The following is a 26,153-nucleotide window of genomic DNA, read 5'->3' as shown; positions in this document are numbered from 1 at the left end:
TAAAACTCTGAAGTTTGCCAAAGACATTGTACTATAATTCTGATAGAGGCAGCAAAGGACTTGGAAAAGCAATTGAATCGAATGGATAGTGTCTTGAAAAAAGGTTATAAGACGAACACCACCAAAGGTAAAGTAAGAGTTATGGAATTAGTCAAATTTAATTAGCTGATGTTGAAGGAGTTGAATTAGAAAATGAGACACTAAAAGTAGTAGATGAGCCCTGCTACTTGGTAGCAAAATAACAGTTGATGTTCGAAGTGGAGAAAATATAAAATGTGGACTGGTTATAGCATTTCTGAAAAAGAGGAGTTTCTTAACGTCTAATATAAATTTAAGTGTTGTTGTTGTTGTTGTTGTTGTTGTTGTTGTGGTCCTCAGTCCTGAGACTGGTTTGATGCAGCTCTCCATGCTACTCTATCCTGTGCAAGCTTCTTCATCTCCCAGTACCTACTGCAGCCTACATCCTTCTGGATCTGCTTAATGCACTCATCCCTTGGTCTCCCTCTACAATTTTTACCCTCCACGCTGCCCTCCAGTACTAAATTGGTGATCCCTTGATGCCTCAGAACATGTCCTACCAACCGATCCCTTCTTCTAGTCAAGTTGTGCCACAAACTCCTCTTCTCCCCAATTCTGTTTAATACCTCCTCATTAGTTATGTGATCTACCCATCTAATCTTCAGCATTCTTCTGTAGCACCACATTTCGAAAGCTTCTATTCTCTTCTTGTCTAAACTATTTATTGTCCAAGTTTCACTTCCATACATGGCTACACTCCATACAAATACTTTCAAAAACGACTTCCTAACACTTAAATCAATACTCGATGTTAACAAATTTCTCTTCTTCAGAAACACTTTCCTTGCCATTGCCAGTCGACATTTTATATCCTCTCTACTTCGACTATCATCAGTTATTTTGCTCCCCAAATAGCAAAACTCCTTTACTACTTGAAGTATCTCATTTCCTAATCTAATTCCCTCAGCATCACCCGACTTAATTCGACTACATTCCATTATCCTTGTTTTGCTTTTGTTGATGTTCATCTTATACCCTCTTTTCAAGACACTGTCCATTCCATTCAACTGCTCTTCCAAGTCCTTCGCCGTTTCTGACAGAACTACAATGTCATTGGCGAACCTCAAAGTTTTTATTTCTTCTCCATGGATTTTAATACCTACTCCGAACTTTTCTTTTGTTTCCTTTACTGCTTGCTCAATATACAGATTGAATAGCATCGGGGACAGACCACAACCCTGCCTCCCTTTCATGTCCCTCGACTCTTATAACTGCCATCTGGTTTCTGTACAAATTGTAAATAGCCTTTCGCTCCCTGTATTTTACCCCTGCCACCTTCAGAATTTGAAAGAGAGTATTCCAGTCAACATTGTCAAAAGCCTTCTCCAAGTCTACAAATGCTAGAAACATAGGTTTGCCTTTCCTTAATCTTTCCTCTAAGATAAGTCGCAGAGTCAGTATTGCCTCACGTGTTCCAACATTTCTACGGAATCCAAAATGATCTTCCCCGAGGTTGGCTTCTGCCAGTCTTTCCATTCGTCTGTAAAGAATTTGCGTTAGTATTTTGCAGCTGTGACTTATTAAACTGATAGTTCGATAATTTTCACATCTGTCAACACCTGCTTTCTTTGGGATTGGAATTATTATATTCTTCTTGAAGTCTGAGGGTATTTTGCCTGTTTCATACATCTTGCTCACCAGATGGTAGAGTTTTGTCAGGACTGGCTCTCCCAAGGCTGTCAGTAGTTCTAATGGAATGTTGTCTACTCCTGGGCCTTGTTTCGACTCAGGTCATCCAGTGCTCTGTCAAACTCTTCACACAGTATCGTATCTCCCATTTCATCTTCATCTACATCCTCTTCCATTTCCGTGATATTGTCCTCGAGAACATCACCCCTGTATAGACCCACTATATACTCGTTCCACCTTTCTGCTTTCCCTTCTTTGCTTAGAACTGGGTGTCCATCTGGGCTCTTGATATTCATGCAAGTGGTTCTCTTTTCTCCAAAGGTCTCTTTAATTTTCCTGTAGGCAGTATCTATCTTACCCCTAGTGAGATAAGCCTCTACATCCTTACATTTGTCCTCTAGCCATCCCTGCTCCGCCATTTTGCACTTCCTGTCGATCTCATTTTTGAGACGTTTGTATTCCTTTTTGCCTGCTTCACTTACTGCATTTTTGTATTTTCTCCTTTCGTCAATTAAATTCAGTATCTCTTCTGTTACCCAAGGATTTCTACTAGCCCTCATCTTTTTACCTACTTGATCCTCTGCTGCCTTCACTATTTCATTTCTCAAAGCTACCCATTCTTCTTCTACTGTATTTCTTTCCCCCATTCCTGTCAATTGTTCCCTTATGCTCTCTCTGAAACTCTCTACAACCTCTGGTTCTTTCAGTTTATCCAGGTCCCATCTCCTTAAATTCCCACCTTTTTGCAGTTTCTTCAGTTTTAATCTACAGTTCATAATCAATAGATTGTGGTCAGAGTCCACATCTGCCCCTGGAAATCTCTTACAATTTAAAACCTGGTTCTTAAATCTCTGTCGTACCATTATATAATCTATCTGAAACCTGTTAGTATCTCCAGGGTACTTCCACGTATACAACCTTCTTTCATGATTCTTGAACCAGGTGTTAGCTATGATTAAGTTATGCTCTGTGCAAAATTCCACTAGACGGCTTCCTCTTTCATTTTTTAGCCCCAATCCATATTCACCTACTACGTTTCCTTCTCTTCCTTTTCCTACTGTCCAATTCCAGTCACCCATGACTATTAAATTTTTGTCTCCCTTCACTACCTGAATAATTTCTTTTATTTCATCATACATTTCATCAATTTCTTCTTCATCTGCAGAGCTGGTTGTCATATAAACTTGTACTACTGTAGTAGGCGTGGGCTTTGTGTCTATCTTGGCCACAATAATGCGTTCACTATGCTGTTTGTAGTAGCTTATCTGCACTCCTATTTTTTTATTCATTATTATACTTACTCCTGCATTACCCCTATTTGATTTTGTATTTATAACCCTGTATTCACCTGACCAAAAGTCTTGTTCCTCCTGCCACCGAATTTCACTAATTCCCACTATATCTAACTTTAACCTATCCATTTCCCTTTTTAAATTTTCTAACCTACCTGCCCGGTTAAGGGATCTGACATTCCACGCTCCGATCCGTAGAATGCCAGTTTTCTTTCTCCTGATAACGACGTCCTCCTGAGTAGTCCCCGCCCGGAGATCCGATTGGGGGTCTATTTTACCTCCGGAATATTTTACCCAAGAGGACGCCATCATCATTTAATCATACAGTAAAGCTGCATGCCCTCGGGGTGTTAGGAAGTCTTTTCTGAAAATGTTTGTCTGGGATATAGCCTTTTGCAGAAGTTAAACATGGACAATAAGCAGTTCCAACAAGAAGAAAGTAGAAACATTTGAAATATGGTACTACAGAAGCATGCTGAAGATTAGAAGGGTATGCTGAGTAACTAATGAGGAGGTGCTGAATTAATTTGGAGGAAAAGAAAATGTAGGCGCTACGTAATTAAAATAAGGGAGTGGCTGCTAGGAAACATCCTGAGGCATGAACAGATCATCAGTTTGGTAATGGAAAAGTTTGTATATATTGGTGGAGGGGGGGGGGGGCTAAACTTGTTGATGGAGACCAAGGGATGAATACATAAGCAGGTTTAGTTGCAATAGATATTCATAGATATAGAAACTTCCATAGAATGGACTAGCATGGAGAGCTGCATCAAACCAATGTTCGGACTGAAGTCCACAACAGTGACAACATTGTGTGGGAAATTATTCACGTAAAGAATAAATAGTGTTGACTGCAGTTGGAGTATAGAAACTTGCAGCACATTATATTTGACAGATTTAGCTCAGATTTTTAATTTGTTGTATTTTCCTCACAATTATGTCCTGATTTCTATGCATTGCTTCCCTTTCATGAAGTACAGTTTTATTATGCCATTTCATTTCCCACACATCCCCTACTGTTACAACAAAGATTTGTATAGTGATGTGTTTTAAACTGGTCCATGAAGATTCCGTAAGTCTTCAGTTTCTGTCAAGTGAACTCTTAACATGTTCAACAAAAGCTGTTGGTGCTGTTCTTGTTGACTTCTCTTCTCTGGAACAATGTTGTGATGATTGTAGTATTTTAAATTTTGTTATAAAGCTTACATTTCTAGTCTTTATTATAATTCTGAAGATTTTTGTAAATGTGGAAATCATTTGTATTGGTCTGTAGTTTCCCAATTCACCTCTGTTACCTTTCTTTAGTATTGGTTTTGCTTTACATGCTTTTAATTAATATGGAAAAACACATTCCTTTATTGTGGCATTGAACAGGTGTGAGCTTTTTAGCAGGCTTTCCCTGCATTATTTTACGAGACATGATATAACATCATCTAAAACAGATGAATATTTTGCTTTTAATTGCTTTATTAGACTTAAAACTTCTATCTCTGTTGCTGTGATGAATGCAGTTGTATGCCTAATATGTGTGATATGTGGCATTTTTCTTCTTTCATCTATTTTATCAGTTCATCTGTTACAATTACAATAAATGTGTTGAAGATGTTTGCCATTTCAAGATGATGTAGGTCCTTAACTTATCATTAGATTGCAACTTAGTACTCAGCTTTAGGTGCCATCAGAAAATGGTAACGGAGAGGCTTGTAACTGCGATATAGCCATCCTGCAATTGATGTGGACTTAACTGACTGCAGATACAGTCCTATGTGTAAATATATTATTATGTACCACCACAATAGTCTGATTGTTCTGTGATTAATTTGTTTTCAATGTTCCCATAATGTTGATGAAAAGAAACAAATAAGTACTCCATTTTTTGTATTCTTTTCATGCTAGTATTTGACAACTTTATACCTTTCTGCTGATTTGCTAACAGTGTTTGTTATTCTGTTTTGCTTTTTTCTAACACACTCATATGCAAAAGTGTAATAATGTTAATATATAACTTCTGTTAAGGTTACTGGTGGAAACAAGGGCATTGGTTTTGCAATTGCCCGTGGTCTATGCGAAAAATTTGATGGCGCTGTGTACCTCACGGCAAGAGATGAGACACGTGGTCTGAAGGCTATTGAAGAATTAAAAAAGGTGTGATAAACATACGTACTTCATTATACTGCATTATTTTTCCGTCATATCACTGTACAAAATTGTGTGTATAATTAAGCAAAATTTCTGTTTCAGAATGGATTAAATCCAAAATTTCATCAGCTTGATATAGATAACTTAGAAAGCATACAAAGATTTCGGGACTACATAAAAGAAAAATATGGAGGACTTGATGTACTTGTAAACAATGCTGCTATAGCATATAAGGTAAACAGATACTGATATAACAAAACCAGTACCTTTTTCTTTTTAAAGCAATATTATACAACAATTTGATATCTAATGTCAAGCATGAAAAATTAGCAGAGATGATAGACAATCTATTTTTGGTATTCTCTCCTACTTAAATTTATTGATCACTTTGATGGAAGCCAGTGGAGGTTGTTTATTTATTGCTGTCAAGTTTATGTTTAGTGTATAAATAGACTCTGATTGCCAGTCAGGGTGAAATGGAAGATTAAATGTGGTCAAAAAATTGTGACCAGTTGCTACTGTCAGCCACATGCAGCAGTTATTGAATTGCCAGAACACTTCAAGGTAGAATAAGAGATTATCACTGCGAACTTAAATACGAGCCATAGTGATGAGAGAGAATTTCATTGTCATAATTTCATTGTCATCAAGTGATTGGGACTTGCGTCGCTGTAGTAACTGCAGCAGAGAGATTCCTGTAAAATTGTGTTCCAACTATGTTAAAACTCCTGACACTGTGGAGAAGTTAAACTTGCTGTTATATAAAATCTCCCAGACATGCAAACAACACTGCATTATGACCATTCTGTGCGTAATTGGGAAGGGATGGGGAGGAGTTCTTGACAAGTTGAAGCTATGCGTTGACCTGTGAAATGTGCATGGATAGTACTGTTCATAGGGCACAGCACGCAAAAAGTAAGAATCCAGTTTTAGAACAATGGTCTGGCACACAGGTTTGATTTTCTAATACAGCATGTCTGGGGTAAACATGTAGTAATAGAAAATGTAAAAACATGAGATGTAATTGATGTGTTTATTTGCAATTTGATTCTGCAAGTAAGGTAACTTAAAAAGTTTTCTGTGTTTACTTGTGACACTTGTAACTGCGTGCACATGCATGTAACTGCTGTGATCATCTAAACATGCATCAGTAGCACTGTGGACTCCACAGCAGAAGGTGTTCTGCGTGCTTTGTCCCACAGAGCTAAAGTCTGTTCGCACTGGTACAATGTTGTTTTTGGCTTGAGTAAGGACTGTGATCAACTGACGATGTTCCCATTTACATAACAATCAAGAAATGGGACAAGTGGCTTTGGGAAACTGGGAGTTTGCTTTTAATATTGGACAAGCACACCATTCCAGAAGCTACTGTTGCATTAATGTGTACATCCTTCCAGCAGATTCCTTGTAAGTCAGTCCAACAAGCATGTAGGCAGTTACAGTTAACTCATTTGATAGTACACAACGTCATCTGTAAAAGGTTGTGCCTGCGGACATGTAGACTGCTGCTTCATCACAAAATTAAGCTTGAGAACAGGCCATAATGGAAGGTATTCGTGGAGACAATTCTGACAAAAATGAATGAAAATGAAGTGTTCCTCATTTCCTGTTCCTTGGACCAAGCTACATTCCACACTTCCAGCTTGATGAAAATGCACAGTTGCCACATGTGGAAGCTGAACCTCCCCATGGTGATAGTGTAAATGTGACTCTCCAAAAGTGACTGTGGGTGTAGATTGTTGAAGGACAGAGTTGTAGGCTCATTCTTCTTCGCAGGGCCTACATTTAATGCAACAATGTACACAAACATGTTGGAGCTGTATGCTGTGCCACAACTTCCTTGTGACATGATCTTTCAACAGGATGGTGTCCATGCCATTTTGCGAATATTGTGAGGGATTTCTTGGATCACGAGTTCCTAGATTGCTAGATCGGGAGAGGTAGTCCATCAATTGCTTTGCTTTCTATAAGCCGAGATATTACTCCAATTGATTTATTTTTTTTCTTCTATGGGGGTTTATCAATACTCAAGTGTACCAGACCATCTGTCCATGATCTACCAGATCTGCGCCATGTCATTCGTGGAGATGTCACAAATGTTATGCCTGAAAATGCTGCAAAACACTTGGACAGTAATGGAATACAAATTAGATGTATGTTGTACCACTATGGTACATATATTGAAGTGTGTTAGGCGTATAAAAATATTTTGAGTTGTTACACATATAGAAACATACCATCTCAATAAATATCTCAGTTACTTTTCAAATTATTACATTTTATATTATTTTTGTATAGACCTGGACACCCTTTATATAATCAGATCCTGCACTGATATGCAACAGAACTGGTTCCCCTTTTAGGCGACTCTAAGAGACAGTTGATTCCAGATTTGAAGACCATCACAGGACAGATGCACTAAACTGCAGATCTAAATTGCTGATGCAGATTTGTTATAATAATTATGGAACCTGTTTTTCACCTGTATTGAATGACAAATTTGTAGGCTCAGCTGCCTCTTTACAGGGACTAGTGTGCGTTGCGCAAACTGCAGTTGTACTAAACTAAGATTGGCTTACCCTTTCAAGAACTTCAGAGGGTGAGAGTGTAAATTAAGACTAAATTTAACTTCTAGATAGCCTTTGAGATAGTTTCATGTTGTTGTTTAGTAAAGAAAAGTACACACCAGAATATCAGATCTGGTATGTGACTGGGTGAAGAACCTTCTTGTTGCCAGAACTCAAAAGAGGGGGGGGGGGGGGGGGGGGGGGGGGGGGGGGGGGGGGGGGGTGGTGGCTGGGGGCTAAGACTTTCTGATTTGCCCTCGTAGATAAGTTCCAACCACAGTGAAATTATTAAGCCTGCTGACTACAATGCCCACGCTGCGCAATGTCCAACCATCACAATTTACAAAGTGTGCCTGTGTGATATCTTTTGCACTCTGTTTCTGGGCGATATCAAGGCTGCACATTTTGAGTTTTTCAAGTATGTGCCTGTTGTAGTCCTATAGTGTGAGGGTGCATAGTCAAACAGCGCACACTACAATGGCTCAGTGGCCGGCCTACCCGAACAGACAGCATAGCAAGTGCCGGGCCCTCAAACTCACTTATGTTTACTTACTTATTGTATGCTCACATAAGAGACTGTATGTTGCTGTTTTCTGTAGTTACAAGACTTTGTTCTGTTCTATACTTCAGTGTTATTGTGGATCTCTTCACATGGAAGCAGAATAAAACTTGGTTTGCATTACTTCTTGTGTCTGTACAGTGTTACAGCATATTTGGCGATGAGTGCGGTATTCTACTCCTCATGTTTCTGTTTTGACGTACAGTCAACAGTTCAGTGGAAGTAGTTCTTCAGTCTCTTGAATAACAGTGACCAGAGGCAGACTCACTCGGTGGTACTAAACAGTTTGGCAGTATCATTGACATGCGAGGTTCCAGCAACATTGATGCATATGAAAAATGCCTTCAGCAACATTCTCAAGCTTTTGGAGCTGCCAACCCCAAATTATATAAGGCTTTGTTTTTGTCATGGGTTTCTCCCTGTGTTTATCACCTTTTGTGTCAGCTAGCTCCTCTCCAGGAACCTGCCAGTCTGTCTTTTGATGAAATGTATCAGTTGCTCTCTAATTAGCATTGCAAACGTGTTCATGTTGTTGCTGCTTGCGTTGAGTGCTACTGTTGTCAAAAGCAGTTGTAACAGTTGTACAGAGCTTGGGCAGTGGAAATTCATAGGTTTAGCTGTTGTTGCCAGTTTGTTATTGAGCCCCACCAGGACTCATATGCTGATTTGATAGTTTGTGATACTATAATACAACTGGCTCATGATAGGGAAGATTGTGAATGTTCTTTACAATGTAAAAATGCTGCTCTTAGAGTCTGCGTAGTCTTTTGAAGTATCTATGGCAGAAGGAAATCAGATATAAGCATGGTGTGAAGTAGCCGCTGTTGCTTCCTCTCCTCCTTGTTCGTCGATCATTAACTCATGGAGAGAGAGACGACAATGTGGCCATGCAGTGGTGGCCTCCATGCTGCATTGGGTAGTGCCATGCTAAGCAGCAGCACTCAGTGTCACAACAGCAGCTGTGTGCTCTTCTTCCATTGTGCCCGTATTGTTTTGTTCAACATGAGTTAGCCACGTGCCCAGAACGTTGGCAACGTGCAACTATTGTTGCTTATGTGTGCAGCTCTCAGCCTCCTTCACCAGACATGAACATGGATGTGAACAGTGTTTCCCAAGTGATTGTAGCCGCATACGAATTCTACATTGAAGTTATGTGTGATAAGCAAGCAAGTGGACCCAGATGTAGCAGTGCCTTTGTTAAATTCTCAACCCAATGTGGATCTTGGATCACCAGCATTATCCCCTGTATCTTGTCGGTAGGTGAATTACAACAAACAATAAATACCCATATTGAGACAGTTTTCTACTCCTGTTGCATATAAAGCAGTTGTTAGGCCTTTGACCTTCCTAGTAGTGGATTATGCCAATATGAAAACTTCTTTGAGTTAGTCGCCTTCAGAATTTTTGAATTATCTGTTTCTGGTGAAGTGCATCTGGTATTGGATCAAGTTGTGTATGAACAACTGGACATACTCTCTTGGAATATTCCTCCCTGTTTTTGGAAAGTTTAGGGTGTTCTACTGATTTCAGGACTCACATCGCAATGAGACTGACAGTGCACCCACACTTTTTTCGTACCCATTCAGTCCCAGTAGCTTTAAGGTAGCAAGTCAGTTAGACCGCCTTACATCCTTTAGTGAATGATGTACTCCATTGGTAATTGTCAAAAAAACTTGACGGCAACCTTCAGCTCTGTGGTGATCTTAAAGTGTGTGTAAGTTCACAGTCTATTATTGGTAACCTGTCCTTGTCCCATCTGGATGCACTCTTAGCACGGTTTTCTGGGACCAGTATTTTTCCAAAATAGATTTTCAGAAGCCTACCGAACGAGTCCTCGTAGTGAATACCGCCTTCGGTTTACATAAATACCAGTGCCTGCCATTTGGTGTGGCTAGTGCCCATTTCATTTTCCAGTGATTTTTGGAGCAGCTCACAGCCTCCATTCCATGGTGCATTAACCACATGGATGATATTGTGCCTTGCTCTCAGTGCTACAGGCTGCTGGTTTAAAATGTAGCTCGGACAGATCACCATTTTTTCATCCGTCTGTCGTCTACTCGATTTTGAAGTCTTGCATGGTGGTGACTAGCGTTTATGCCAGTATGTCGATTCCATTACAACTTTACCATGTCCTACCAATGTCAAAGAGCTGCAAGTGTTTCTCGGAAAGATTGTGTATTACAATAAATTTTTTTTCTGGTGCAGCCATGTTCGGCCAGCCACTATGCCCTCTTAAATAAAAGTTTTCATTTTCACTGGTCACCCGCCTGTGAGCATGATTTTACTCTATTCAGGTCAAAATTACACTTGGCACCTTGCTTGGTTACTTTCCAACTAGGCCAACATCTTGTTTTGGCCGCAGACATCTCCCAGTATGACCTAAGACTGTTCTCGCATACAAATATGTGAATAGTTCTGAACACCCTATTGCAAACGCTTCCAAAACTGAATTAGATGCAACAACCGCTGTTCACAGACAGCAAAAGAAGCCCTTTCTATCGGGTGTACGCTCAAAAAATTTCATGTTTTCCTATAGGTTCCAAGTTTCATTTCAATATTGATCACAAACCTTTGGTATCTCTTTTCAATCCTTTGACATCTTTATTGGACAAAGTAGCCCTTCACCTGCTTCGTTTGTGTCTCACTATAACTATAACTAAAAGATTCCCCAGTCCATTGGAGTGGCAGAGCAGCTGAAGACCTTTGGTATGTTCTCGAGTTCATATACGTTCACTGCAATTGGCAACCGTAGCCTGCCGGAGCTGCTTCATGGCTGCCAGCCCCATATGCTGCTTTGTCTGATCAGTGACTGCCCACCCGGTGGTACCCACCTCGCAGCGATTCCATCCAGGCTCCGCTGCCCGGGGCCTGCAGATTTGGTTGGCACCCTATGTGGATACCAGTCGTTGTCCATCAGGCCAAGAGTGCCTTCTCTGTGTTGGGCACAGCTCTGTCCACTAGTGTCAAACTGCACACCAGAGAGTCCTCTGCCCTGCAACCCTTTACGCTGGCCCCCGTGCTGTGGCCCACGCTTCCTCTGGCTCCAGCACTGTCTTCACTCAGGGTGCTGCTGGGCAGGGCAGGTAGCACTGGACTGCCTCCATCTTCACAGTCCCTGTCGCTGCCCCCCCCCCCCCCCCCCCCCCCCCCACCACTGCCTTCTTCTCTGCTGCCTACATTGCTGAGTGCCTGCCCAGATGTGGACATGGGTACAGCACCGGCATCACCAGTCATCCCTTATGGCTTCTCACAAGGGAGTAAGCACCATGCCTGTTGGTGCCCGTGCTCTTTCAGACCACATTCTCCTGTGACAGCACAACAGCTGCTCCAACAGTCATCACCTACCAGTGAAGACACTGACATCTCCAAAGTGACCATTTTTCATCAAGTGGAAGGAGTATTGTAACCCTATAGTGTGAGCATGCATAATCGTATTACATGATACAAGTGCCTCCGTGGCTGACCTATAGAGGTCATCTGTCAACTTGGGCAGACGACACAGCAAGCGGTGTGCTGTGTGTACAACAGCTCAATATAAGCCCAGCATGATGGGCCCTCAGCCTCCCCTATGAGACTGTATATTGATGTGTTCTATAGTTATGAGACTTTGTACTGTTCTATATTTCATTAAATGTTATTGTGGATCTCTTCGTGTGAAAGCAGGAAAAAAGTTGGTTGGTGTTACTTCTGATATTGTGTCTGTATAATGTTACAGCAGTGTCAGTTTAGGACTTGAAACCTTTTTTCTGTATTATAGTGTAGTTGAGATTTGGAAATATTCCTTGAGTGTTTGAAACATTGAACTACTAAGTATAATAACTTTGCAAGTTATTTGGAAGAGTGAGAAGTTTAATAGAGCCTATTGAATTTCAATGAACATACACAAATTCAGAACTTTGACTAATTTTGAGTTATGGTGAACTGATCAAAGTGATCACTTGCTTATTTTTGTTGCTCCTTTGACACTTAACTGTCACAACCTCTTGTCCATGAAGTAAACAGATAGACATAATCGTAATCTAAACTACTACACATTTCAAACTAATGAACACCAGTTTCAAGTCATTGTGTTTCAATAACCATCACTTAAAAATATGACCCTATAGTATATCTAAAAACAAAGATTTTGAGACTTGCCAAACAAAAGCGCTGGCAGGTCGATAGACACACAAACATACACACAAAATTCAAGCTTTCGCAACAAACAGTTGCTTCATCAGGAAAGAGGGAAGGAGAGGGAAAGACGAAAGGATGTGGGTTTTAAGGGAGAGGGTAAGGAGTCATTCCAATCCCGGGAGCGGAAAGACTTACCTCAGGGGGAAAAAGCACAGGTGCGGATGGATATGTGTGTGTGTGCAAGTGTATACCTGTCCTTTTTTTCCCCTGAGGTAAGTCTTTCCGCTCCCGGGATTGGAATGACTCCTTACCCTCTCCCTTAAAACCCACATCCTTTCGTCTTTCCCTCTCCTTCCCTCTTTCCTGATGAAGCAACTGTTTGTTGCGAAAGCTTGAATTTTGTGTGTATGTTTGTGTTTGTTTGTGTGTCTATCGACCTGCCAGCGCTTTTGTTTGGTAAGTCTCAAAATCTCTGTTTTTAGATATATTTTTCCCACGTGGAATGTTTCCCTCTATTATATTCATATCATTAATTTGACCCTATAGTATTTTAGGTATCCTGAAGACAACACTGATGAAATTTTCAGGAGTGTAACTTGACAGCGTGTTCATCTGCTCAGACAGTTGACAAGTGAAGTTTGACCATCCAGTGAACAGGGAGAACTGTGAAGGCTGGGATGACATTGTAGCTTCCAGAATCTCATAAACCAGATGGTTGTTAAATTATTTATATATAATAATGAAGAGTGTGCATAATAGAGGATCGGAATTGTTTTTTCGGACACATTGTTCCAAATTTTTTGTGTGTGTCAGTTCTGAGATTGTAGTGAGTTCAGCTTGATGCCTTAGCAAGGAGCTGAATCTGTCCACAGTATTGAGGTCTTTAATTGAAGAATATGCGTTAGTAAAAACAAGTTCAAACTATTCTTGGGTGCAGAGTACCTCTGATCTATCCATTTCTGGTATGTGTTCATAGTCTGGTATCCTTACCACACAGGACCAATAGAAGAGAGAGAAAAGGTTTTATCGTGAACGGTGTGATTCATGATAGGATTGCGTAAATACGTGTAATGTGTGTCATATAAAATCAAACTCCAATGGAACAGGTTGCTTTCCCATGTAAATATAAAGACACTTGGGCTTAAAAAATTATTTTCAAGAATTCTTTATACAAAATCTTGTTTTGTGCTTGTACAGTTAACTATTCAGTTTACAGTTTCTAAAATAATATGATAATGGCTAATGTCTCAGAAAGAGAATCAACCAGTTTTGAGTGATTTGCAACTGATGCATAAATAGGAATAACACTCCCACAAATGTTATCTGTTTCCTCTTTCACTTGTCAGTATTAAAAGTTGGTCCTGTCCAAACCACAGTTTTTCTATTGTTGCATAGTAATTTATTTGGTTGATATTTTTTTATAGTTATTCTGCAGTTTGTCATTAGAAACATTTCCTCTAAAAGATAATCATGTCTTTGCAAGTAGTTCTTTGTTAGATTGAGGAATTTTCACCAACACAGAAATGCTACAACAGAGCACTGTTTTTTCATCAGTTATTTGTATTAGATTGAAGCTATAAGCTAGGTGCACAATAGTAGTAGGCTTTCCAAAGAAATTTCTTGTCAGTGCTCTCACATTGCTGCTGAGCCAGAAACCACCTTCTCAATTGTGACTGGGAGAGAAACTGTGTGTGTGTGTGTGTGTGTGTGTGTGTGTGTGTGTGTGTTACTGGGGTGGGGGGTATCTATTCTGTGCTTATTGATTCAGAAGAGTAGTGAATGAATTTGAGAATAAATGGTTGTCACAAATTCATGGAGGCTTATGTCATCTGATAAACCATTTTTCCACTAGTGTTAACACAGGAATATGTATGCTGATTCTGTACACAGTGGTAACTGTAAGAACATCAGAACATTTCCAGTGTAATGCCACCGAATCATGGTAAGAAAAAAAAAAGAAAATTACTTCGAAGAAGTTTAAAAGTGTTTCTATAAATTTTAGCTACTTTATCATTGACTAAAAATAAGTAGAATATTGAGCAGAAGTGCTCAGTTGCTTATTGTTAAATGTTTCAGCGGAAAGTGAGCAGAGCAGACGTTATTAACGATGACTGCGAGGCAGATGAACAGTGATCTATGATTTCAAAGATGATGAGGTTTTGAGAGTGTCTTTGTGTTACAATATTTATGTGGACCACATGACAACATGGAAGTACCACAAGTGCTACCCGAGAAGAAATGACTTAGTAGCTGAATTAGCACACTTAACTTCCTGGATGTGACATAGCTCACTGCTCTCCCAGGCACCTCTTAAAAAAAGGATTTTCTTCTTTGTTGTATTTGTGTGTTCACATGTTGTATTTCTCGGTAGGCTATTTCGTGAATGCTGTTTCCAAGCTTACAGTTTTCTTTATTTTTACTTTCCTATAATATTTTGCCCATGTTGTTAGTGCTCCCCTAGAGGAAATAATATTTTTATTATGTAAATGATATTTCACACTAGAGGCAACAAACAAAGTGAAAGGATGATTCATAAGTGGCACTTAGGCATATTTACTAGCTGTGTGTGTGTGTGTGTGTGTGTGTGTGTGTGTGTGTGTGTGTGTGTGTGTGTGTGGAGAGAGAGAGAGAGAGAGAGAGAGAGAGAGAGAGACGATCTTCCTGCTTTAAGTGTAACTGAATCTGGAGTTTTAAAATTTGCTTGCCATCCGTGGCATGTACAGTTGGAATAATTGAAAAATTTACAATATTACATGTAACTGTACTGAAGTAGAAGAAAGGGGAGCATTGTAACCACTCGACTGGTATGTAATGTCTAATGATTGGTTAATAGACTGTTACACTGACAGGCCTAGTCAAATCACAGGAAGTATTACTTAATGGTATCAGTATATACATAAATTTAGTTTCCCAACAGAATAATACCAAACCATCTGGTATACCACAAAGAAAACTTTCATGAGTGTGCTAAGACAAATTATTATTTTTGTGAAGCTTTTAGGTGCTGTATGGCTTCTCCAAAAATCAGTTGCCACATGAAGACAATGAGCTGCAAATATGAGGGTTGGAACTTAAATAGTGGCAACTATTTATTCACAACCGATACAAAAGAGTTAAATGTTTGCACTTGTTACTGTCCTTCAAAGTAGTCACCAGCATTGTGTAGAACCCGTTGCCAGCTATGTGGAAGGCGTAGTATACCATTAGCAGAGCCTGTTCCTTTGATGGTGCGAATGGAGCGGTCTAAAGTTGTGGTGATTCTCGTGTACGACTGTGGTGGTGTCATCCTAACGCATTATATTCCTCCATGGCAGACAGTTAATGCGCAGTATTACTGTTAGTTTTTGGAGCATCCCCTGCGACCAGCTTTGCAAAAGAAGTGGTGACACTTTCTGCACAACCAACCCATCATTTTGCATGACAATGCACGGGCACATACAGCACAAGCTGTGGCTGCTCTGTTCGCTCGATGGAACTGGGAAGTACTGTACCATCCACCATACTCTGCGGACTTAAGTCCTTGTGACTTTGATTAGATTCCGAAGATGAAGGAGCCACTTCGTGGCATTCGCTTCAGAACTGTTCCAGAGATTTAACAGGCAGTACATCACTCCATTCGCACCATCAACAGCACAGGCTCTACTAATGGTATACTACGCCTTCCACATCGCTGGCAACGGGTTCTACACAACACTGGTGACTACTTTGAAGGACAGTAACAGATGCAAACATGTAATTCTTTTGTATTGGTTGTGAATAAATAGTTGTCACTATTTTAGGTTCCAACCCTTGTAAAACAATGCAACAGTTGCTCTTTTTATATGTAACTCTAGAGATAATAGTACAGTCGTTGCTGGTGTTGTGTGTAAAATTCAGATGTTTTTTATTTTTAAAAACCCCTCGTTATTGTCATAATGAACTTACGACTATTATAGCATGCTAAATAAGATGCTTGATTCTCTATGGGCGGCGAGTGAAAGCCACACAGCTCAAAGTATTACTAATTTTTGTTTGTTGATTTTAAATTTATACTTTCACTAACATTGCTATTTCAGATTAGTCAGTCTTTATGAAAACAGTATGACATTATCTCACTCTTTAAAGAATAAAATAAGGAAATCTGAAAAAAATTGTATATTATTGCATTACACTATTTCAGTTAGCATGGCTTTAACAGAAATAATACAGTAACATATTTCTTGGGATCATGTAATTTAGCTGTACATCTTCCCCCCCCCCCCCCCCCCCCCCCCAACTGAAAATCACTGTTTAAAGTGGTCCTCTGCCCCTCCAAGTATTATTGATGATTTTAAATATTCAGTCTTGTCACACACACACCCACCCACCCACCCACACACACACACACACACACACACACACACACACACACACACACACACACACAATGTGACTCAGGTGCTTTGAGGGCTGATAGTATTAGTGATTCTGAACAAACAACTTGATATGGACATATGCCCTATTCCGAATGGTTTCCGAGATAGAACACATTTAATATAACTTTTGTTCATTTTTCTTGAGTAACTTGAAAACGGCCTACAAAAAAGGCCCTATTCATTTTTTTCTCTAAAACTAATGGTTTGTGTGAAGTGAGGGCAGGAATGTTGAAAAACTCGCTCGACGCACATGCGCTCTAGCTAACTTAGTTTTTGTAGGCCAATTTGAGGTAGCATATTGAGGTAGCAAGGTGAGACAAACAGTTTGATATGGGACACTTGTGGTCTATCAAGTCGGGAAACTACCTCAAATTGGCTTACAAAAACTACATAAGCTACAGCGCATCCGCGTCTAGTGAGTTTTTCCAATATTCTCGCACTCTCACAAACCATTTGTTCGAGAGGAAAAACATGAATAGGACCTTTTTTGTAGGAAATTTAATATAGTTTAATTTTGTACTGTGACACTTTTTTACTGAAGGGTGCAGTTTTCGAGTTATTCAAGAAACATGTACAAATGTGATATTAAATGTGTTCTATCTCGGAAACCATTCAGAATAGGGCATACGTCTATATGAAGCTTTTTTTTTCAGAATCACTAATTCTATCACCCCTCAAAGCATCTACCTTTCCTCCTGATTCACCATATATACAAGTATATCATAAAGTACCGTATTTTACAGACTCAAGGCACACTTTCTTCTTCAAAAAATTATCTCCGAGAGTCAGGCGTCTTGTACTCAAAATTAATATAAAAAAGTCTAGCGTGTGATTTAAAATTTCCACCAGTTTTAAAAGTGGTCAAATATTCGATGCCATGGGAAACATATTTCCATCTGGCAACACTGGATTCAATTCACACTGAAGAGAGCTTTAAAACGACCTACAATCAAACAAGTATGTCAGTGGATACTGTTAAATCTTACAAGAAGTGTGGCATAAATAATACTCTCAATGGCAGTGAAGACCATGATATATGAAAAAAGGGCAATGATGACAGCAAAGAGGAAGAAGAAGAAAAATAAAAAAGTTCAGATGTCGATTTTCAGGGACTGTAAAGGTCAGTTTAGTTTTATAAACTAAGAATTTTTTTAGTTTGGCTTTGCAATCTAATAATATAAATGGTATTTTTTTAAAAAAATGGTTAATACTTAATGTGTGTCTTATTGTCTGTAAAATATGCTATGGAGAACAATAATCTTAGCAGAAACAAAATTATTTGGTGACACTATACAAGCAAGATATTTTACTGAACTTTCCTGTTCACATATGATTAGTTCTATATGCCCATGCCTTAAGGTCTTGTTGCATCAAAATTCCACACTAAAATAATTCCACGTGAAAGTAGAATAAATGTCTTGTTGCGTACTTTGTCATTGCACTCAGTTATATTTTAACTAATATAAAATAAATAAATAAAAATCCCTCTTCTGACAGTAGCTCTGCCGGAACTAAGTTCCCACTAATTACGCAAAAATCTATATCACTTCTTTGCTCAGCAAACATCAATTATTTTCTTGACCTATGAAAAGCACTTTCTTTCACTCAGATCAGAGATGATGAAAGCTCTACACTTACATTTCTATGTTACCAGAGCATAAATGGTTGCTTCAGATAAGTTCTAAGTGGGAACTGAGATAACTTAATAGCACTTTTTGAACAATTATAGTGTAAACAATAAGAAGCCATCTGTGTCATCTAGTTCTGGACAGTCCCAAGCTTGATTATTCTGTTCTGTGGCAACAGATCCAGATTTCCTTATGTATTCCCTGGTTCGGGAATTGGCTGTTGCAAGTTGATCTCTCCAGAAGTCCCCGGTTTATATATCGTGAATCTATGAATGCATCATAGAGAAACTTGTATCAAAATTGATTACCTGGTAACCAGGCAGTTGTTGGCTGGGTTCATCATGTACCTGTACAGTTGTAGTTGCATGATAACAGGGAATGTACTCCTGGTGAGTGAGCTGAGATCTCTCCACGTATGAGGGAGTATGTTGGTATCATTTTTTGGCACACTGGAACTCCGGTCAACATCGATCGTGCTAGTTGAATGTTACTGTTGTGACAGTGCCACGAGATTTAAAAGTGCCGCTACATCAGTACGCGAACTCGGCGATAGAGGCGCTCCGCAGCTCGGCTTAGCGCGGGAGCGCCACCTAGCTATGAACAGCGCCGGCCACATGTCACGGCACGGCAGTTGAGTGACAGATACGGAGTTGGTAGCATGAAACCCACTATTGTTTGTACATTTGTATATCCACGCAATTTATTAGTGATATAAAGGTTATAACACTTTTTGGCGACAAGGTCGGATATTTTTTTTCCTGCGTTGGGGAATTGTGCGTTCATGTCTGGGCAGACATGGAACAGCTTCTGCAAGCGCTCATTGAACAACAAACACAGCTGACGGCTGCTATTCAGGCGTTGTCGACGTCGCTTACTCATCGTCTGTCTTCCTCTTCTCCGCCTCCGTTCCCTCCTTACGACGAGGCCGCTGAAGACTGGGAGGATTATGAGAAGCGTTTGCGGCAACACTTCTTGGCTTTCGGTGTTGTCGACTCTCCTATGTGTAAGTCGTTATTTCTATCTTGGATTTCCCCACGGATCTATCAGCTGCTACCTCAGTTAGCCCCTCTGCGGGAACCTGCCTCTCTGTCCTTCCAAGAAATGTGTGACTTATTATCTAACTATTACCGAAAAAACACCCACGTCGTTGCCGCCTGCGTGGCGTTCTACTGGTGTCGTAAACAGCCCCATCAATCTTACCGGGCTTGGGAGGCGGAACTACACGGTCTGAGTAGGAAATGTCAGTTTGTCACGGACACTCATCATGAGTCTTATGCTGATTCAATGGTTAGGGATGCTATTCTACGGCTTGCTCCTGATAAAGAAGTTCGGCAATGTGCCCTACAACTGCCAAACCCGTTGTTGTTGGAAGTTCTAAGCATCGCTCAATCCTTTGAAGTGTCTCACGCTGCTGGCACGCAAATAGACGCGTGGTGTGATGTAGGTGCTGTACAGTCAACTTTCGACATGGACAATTTGCCTGTTTCCCAGGAGAACAAAGATGTGGCGGCGGTTCACTCGCGTAAACAACGTCGCGTTGGGCCGCAACGCTCTCAGCGAAAACAGCAACCACAGAAACAGGTTCGTTCCGCACTTCCTTCTTGTCCACGCGTTGTTTCGTACAGCATGACAGGGCCGCGTGTCCAAAACGTTGGGCGACGTGTAATTCATGTAGGAAAAAAGGCCACATTGCTTCTGTGTGTCAGTCCCCTAAAGTTCCTGTCGACGAGGACGAGGCATCGGACATGGATGTTAACTGTGTGCTTTCTCAAACTGTTCGTGTTCTGGATAAAGACATTCGCATGCAAGTGGACACTGGCTCTGCAGTAACTCTCATTAATTCTCGCACGTATTTGGAGTTGGGCTCCCCTCCCTTGTCTCCAGTTACGCGATTTTTTCTGAACTTATAAGAAGCAGAAAATCCCTATCGTTGGCCAGTTTGATGCTTCCACTGCCTAAAAGTCTGTTGTTAGGCCCCTCACGTTTTATGTGGTGGATCATGCGGGCACTGAAAACCTGTTCGGTTATGATGCTTTCCAGTTGTTCGGGTTCTCCATTGATGATGATGTGCACCTCATATCTGAGGATATTCTGTATCACCAGCTGGATGGATTGTGTTCTGAATTCTCGGCCTTGTTCTCTGCTGGTCTGGGTCGTGCCAAGGATTTTGAAGCCCACATTACTCTTAAACCCACAGCTCGCCCTAAGTTTTTCTGGGCATGCCCTATTCCGATGGCATTGCGTGCACCTGTCAAGGCTGAGATAGACAGGTTAACAGCTTCAGGGATTCTCCTTCCTGTTACCTCCAGCGAATGGTCATCGCCAATCGTGGTGGTTTCTAAACCAAACGGGAGTCTACGATTGTGTGGCGATTTTAAAGCCACTGTCAACGCTCAGAGCCTCATTGACACTTATCCTCTGAGGAGTTATTTACCAAGCTCGCTGGGGACCAGTTCTTTTCCAAACTTGACTTATCGGAGGCGTACCATCCGTTGCCGTTGGATGCGTCTTCCAAGGAATTTCTCGTCATCAACACTCCTTGTGGGTTGTATCAGTACCAGCGGTTACCATTTGGTGTCGCTAGTGCGCCGGCCATTTTTCAGCGGTTTTTGGAACAGCTCACGGCTTCTGTTCCTGGCTGCATCAACTACCTGGATGACATTGTTGTCACGGGGGCCTCCACTGAGGAGCACCTTCGCAATTTGCGTTCCCTATTTCGGGTTCTGCATTTGGCTGGGTTGAAGTGCAATCTGGACAAGTCACAGTTCTTCCAACTCTCCATTGTGTATCTTGGTTTCCACTTGTCCCGTGAGGGTATACGTCAGCATGTTGCGGCCATTACCGCCCTACCCCGGCCGTCTACGGTCAAAGACCTTCAGGCGTTTCTAGGCAAGATTGCTTATTATCACAAATTCATTCCATCCGCGGCAGCGGTGGCTCATCCTCTGCATCAGCTGTTACGCAAAAACGTTCCTTTCTGTTGGTCCGACGAGTGTGAGCAGGCTTTTGTCCGCCTGAAGGCTCATTTACAGTCGGCGCCTTGTCTTGCCACATTCCGTCCGGGTCAGCACTTGGTTCTTGCGACTGACGCGTCACAGTATGGCCTAGGGGCTGTTCTCGCCCATCGGTATGAGGATGGGTCGGAATGACTCATCGCCTATGCTTCCAAGACCCTCAACGATGCCCAACGGCGTTACTCTCAAATCGAAAAGGAGGCGCTCGCTATCATTTATGCTCTAAAAAAGTTCAGCGTTTCTAAGTTTCACCTCATCACCGACCACAAGCCGCTGGTCTCTCTGTTCAGCCCCTCGGCGTTGCTTCCGGATAAGGCAGCTCACCGCCTGCAACGTTGGGCCTTATACTTGTCTTGTTTTCACTATGAGATTCACTATCGCCCCACGGCCCAGCACGCCAACGCTGACGCATTGTCGCGTTTGCCGATGGGCCCCGAACCGGTTTTCGATCGAGATGAACTATTCTGTTTCCACATTGATGAGGCAGAATGTCGTGCGGTCGAGGGTTTTCCGCTTACAGGTTCGCAGGTCGCGTCGGCTACTGCGCGGGACCCGGTCCTGCGTCAGGTGATCGGTTTTGTTCAACGGGGCTGGCCAGACAGGACCAAGGGCCGGGCATCAGATCCCCTTCGCAATTACCATGCCTTGCGCCTTCGTCTGTCTGTTCGTGAGGGTGTTGTTCTTCTGGCCACGGATGGCGCATCTCCACGGGTCATGGTGCCAGCTTCTCTTCGCAAAGATGTTCTCAAACTATTGCATGAAGGCCATTGGGGGATTTCTCGGACTAAGTCCCTGGCCCGTAGGCATGTTTGTTGGCTCGGTATCAATTCGGACATCACCCACATAGTCGCTGCGTGTGGTCAGTGTGCTCAACAGCTGGCTGCACCCCGTACAGTGCCCTCTCCGTGGCCTGATCCGGCGCAGCCATGGGAACGGGTGCACGCTGACTTTGCTGGCCCCTTCTTCGGCACTTATTGGCTACTGTTGATTGACGCCTTCTCGAAGTTTCCATTTGTTGTTCGATGTCCATCGCACACCACTGCGGCGACGACGCTGGCTTTGTCCAAAATCTTTGCGCTAGAAGGTCTTCCATCCACGATTGTCACGGACAACGGCCCTCAGTTCTCTTCGCAGGCCTTCCGTGATTTTTGTACGGGACAAGGGATTCATCATGTTACAGCACCGCCCTTCCATCCCCAATCGAATGGGGAGGTCGAGCGCCTTGTCCGCACTTTCAAAAGCCAGACGAAAAAATTCCTTACTGATTTTTCTACCGATGACACTCTGTTGCAATTTCTGAGTTCTTATCGCTTCACGCCTCTGGGTGATCACAGCCCTGCTGAACTCTTGCATGGCCGCCAACCGCGCACTCTCCTGCACCTGCTTCACCCTGTCGGGCCTAGCACTGTGTCCCGTAGTGCGGGAAAATACTCGGTGGGTGCTGACGTGTGGGCACGAGGGTATGGATCTCGCTCTAAATGGATCCCAGGGGTGGTCAAGGCTCTTCGCAGCCGCCGGCTTTGTGAAGTACGTACGGACGACGGCATGGTTGTTCGCCATTACAACCAGATGCGCCCATGAGTGGTGGCCATGCCGGTGCCACCGCCCCTTCTTTCGCCTCCACCGGCCCGCGAAGCCCGTCCTATCGCTGCTGCCGATCTCCCGTGCGTGTTGCTGCAGCCAACGTCGCTGCCGCTTCCAAGTACGCCGGAACCGGCCCCAGTCGCGACGCCGCCTTCTCCGGGACCCATCTCGCTGGAGCACACCCCCAGGTCCATGACACCTATGGAGGCTGCTCCGGAGTTTTCACCCATCATCTCGTCCAGGAGGCACGTTCCACGCACAAGCTTCCGTCCTGGACATTTTCGACCATATTCTCGTGTTTCTCCGCGGGATCTTCTCGGGGTCTCCCAAGAGGTCATGGATGTCTCCGCACTGTCCGTGTCTCCAAGGAAGTGAGTTTTTTATTCAAGGGGGGAAAAGTGTTGTGACAGTGCCACGAGATTTAAAAGTGCCGCTACATCAGTACGCGAACTCGGCGATAGAGGCGCTCCGCAGCTCGGCTGAGCGCGGGAGCGCCACCTAGCTATGAACGGCGCCGGCCGCATGTCACGGCACGGCAGTTGAGTGACAGATACGGAGTTGGTAGCATGAAACCCACTATTGTTTGTACGTTTGTATATCCACGCAATTTATTAGGGATTTAAAGGTTATAACAGTTACTGTGGTTGGACAGTGCCCATGGAGAGAGACCCCAGTCAGAGTGGTTACACCAGGATGGATAATTCACATTGAGCCCATCAGCTTGAGTGGGCGTGAGGCACCAGTGTGATTGAACTTCTTACATACTCTATCTGACCTGTATTAGCTGCCAGGATCAACATCTTTCATTGACTAATGTTCACAATTAATAAAAATAAGTGAAAAATACAGGAGTACAAACAGTTGGTTGTCAAAATGGTAGCTAGTTTTGCAGTGACTGTTGAAAATCTGTGTTATCGGATCTTTGATAACCATGACTGTGCCCTTTCACCCTCAGATGTGGCGAACATCACGTTAGACTCCCTTTTCACTAACACTGGTGATCTCAGTCTCCTGCCCTCAGCCAGAGAAGCAGCACTCTTGCTCTGTGGTTTTCCACCCATTCTTCCTCTGTCTCTGTCCTGAAAATGGATAAACTCCCACTGCACTCAGAAGTTTCAAGAGCTACAAAGGAAAGCCCTATCTGATTCTGAAACTGTGTATTTGCACTTGATGCAGCACCCCTCCAACCTGTAACAAATTGTGACTGGCCCACCCCTTCATCCCAATGCATACAGCCTCCCTCCCTTCTCCTTTCATCGCCCCAAGACACCCACAGAGTGGTCACTTAATGGAACTGGAAGAAATATAACTGCTACATCTCAGAACTGCAAGATTGTCATACTACTTCACAGTCTACGAGAGCATGCTGAAAAGTGATGTCTTCAAATTTTTAATGTGAAAACTCTTACAGATTTTTTAATAAAAGAAATGTTATTAACATTCTCTGCCTTTATTTTTCACATCTACACATTTGTAGCCCTCTGCTACTAGAGGGCTCGAATTGTAACATCTACATGGCAGTGTTTAACATATGTCAGTGTGTGAGAAACAGCTTACTCTAGTCAAGTTTCAAATTCGAAGAGCTCTTCCACACATGGAAATAACCTATCCTTCAGCATGACAATGCCAGACCATACACGAGTGCTGTGACATCTGGAACAGTCTGATGCCTTGTCTTCATTTTCATTAATTGTACTCTATTGCAGTCTCTGCTTGGCCCCATCCGATTTTGATCTGTTTCCAAAATTTAAAGGAGGACTTCACTTTGATAGTGATGAAGTGATGCAAGCAGGGCTGAGGTTGTGGCTCTGTCAACAAAGTCAAACATTCTACATTGACAATATCAACAAACTGGTCCCTCATTGGGAGAAATATCTTTATTGATGGGGTAACTATGTTGAAAAGTAAATGTGTAGACATGAAGAATAAGGATGTAGACTGTTAGTAACATTTATTTTATTTTAAAAAAGTTTTGACTTTTAACATAAAGAATTAGGAGGCATTGCTTTTCAGCACCCCCACGTACATGGCCCTACAAGAAACACAGTTCGCTGATAAGCATTCTGTTTCACTCGGGCATTACTGTGCCTAGTATAGAAAATTTTCTAAGCCTGAGGGGGACATCAGGCAGAGTTAATATGATGATTTGCATTATATTCAAAGTGCTGATGTATGCAATGTTAAGATGATAACTCTGTGTGTTTGGACAACTACTAAAGTCACCCACAGTAATATTTATCTCCCTTGTGATAAGTAAATAATGTATTCCAGATGGTAAACTTGTTGCAGCAATTCCCTTCACCCTCCCTCTTGGTCAGAGATTCCAATACATACAGTCCTCTGTGGGAGAGCCTCAAGCGACATGGAAGAGGTCTCCTGCTTGAACGCAGTGGCTAGCACATTGGACTTGCATTTGGGAGGGCGCCAGTTTAAATCCCCATCAGACCATCCAGATTTAGGTTTTCTGTGATTTTCCTAAATCACTCCAGGGTAAGGCTAATTTCCTTCCCCATCCTTCTGTAATCCGAGCTTGCGCTCTGTCTCTAATGACCTCACTTTTGACAGAACATTAAACTATAATCTTCACCCCTCCCCTCTCTCTCCTGCTTGAGCAACTAATTTCTAATTTTAATGTCAACATTTGAAGTCCTATTCATTTTAATGCAGCTCGAGACACATTCCACGGCACTGACTTCTCAATTTTCTCTGCCAGTCTAATTGGTGGTCTGTGCACAATTACCTTTGTGACTGATCACCTTTCTAGTGATCCTATGGCTTCTATTTTGCCATTCATCAGTTCAGTCACTATGCTGCACACTTCAGAGGGCAGACTGGTAGACCTATACCTCCCGTGTCATATTTGTAGCCCCCCACCCTCACCACAAAGAGTCAGTGACAATGTCCACAGAGATGTCTCTGCTGTGATCATCCATACTGCTGACACAGCGTCCCCATTTCCATGGGCTCTTGCTACCAGCAGTCTGTCCCATTCTAGTCTGAAGAAATTAAAGTGACCGTCTAGGACTGTCACGGAGTTTTTCTACAATATGAACTCCACTCCTTGGTGCAATGCCATAAGCATTTATGTGCAAGGGCTCATTTCTTAATCAAACGAAGGAAAATGAATCACTGGAATTTCCCTTTGGGAATGCA

At 42.1% G+C, this 26,153-nt stretch overlaps 1 protein-coding gene across 1 annotated transcript in view; it reads left to right on the top strand.

The window, feature by feature from the left end:
• LOC126161478 (carbonyl reductase [NADPH] 1-like) overlaps positions 1-26,153 on the top strand; it is an 82,697-nt gene that overhangs the window by 17,508 nt on the left and 39,036 nt on the right. The window contains exons 2-3 of the mRNA XM_049917372.1: positions 5,016-5,144; positions 5,241-5,372. Coding sequence (XP_049773329.1) covers positions 5,016-5,144; positions 5,241-5,372 — 261 coding nt within the window. The remainder of the gene's footprint in view (positions 1-5,015; positions 5,145-5,240; positions 5,373-26,153) is intronic.

This window comes from Schistocerca cancellata, chromosome 1 (genome assembly GCF_023864275.1).
Source record: "Schistocerca cancellata isolate TAMUIC-IGC-003103 chromosome 1, iqSchCanc2.1, whole genome shotgun sequence".
In the NCBI taxonomy this organism is placed as follows: domain Eukaryota; kingdom Metazoa; phylum Arthropoda; class Insecta; order Orthoptera; family Acrididae; genus Schistocerca; species Schistocerca cancellata.
Note: the sequence above shows the minus strand (reverse complement) of the source record. Positions and strands in the feature narration are given on the sequence as shown.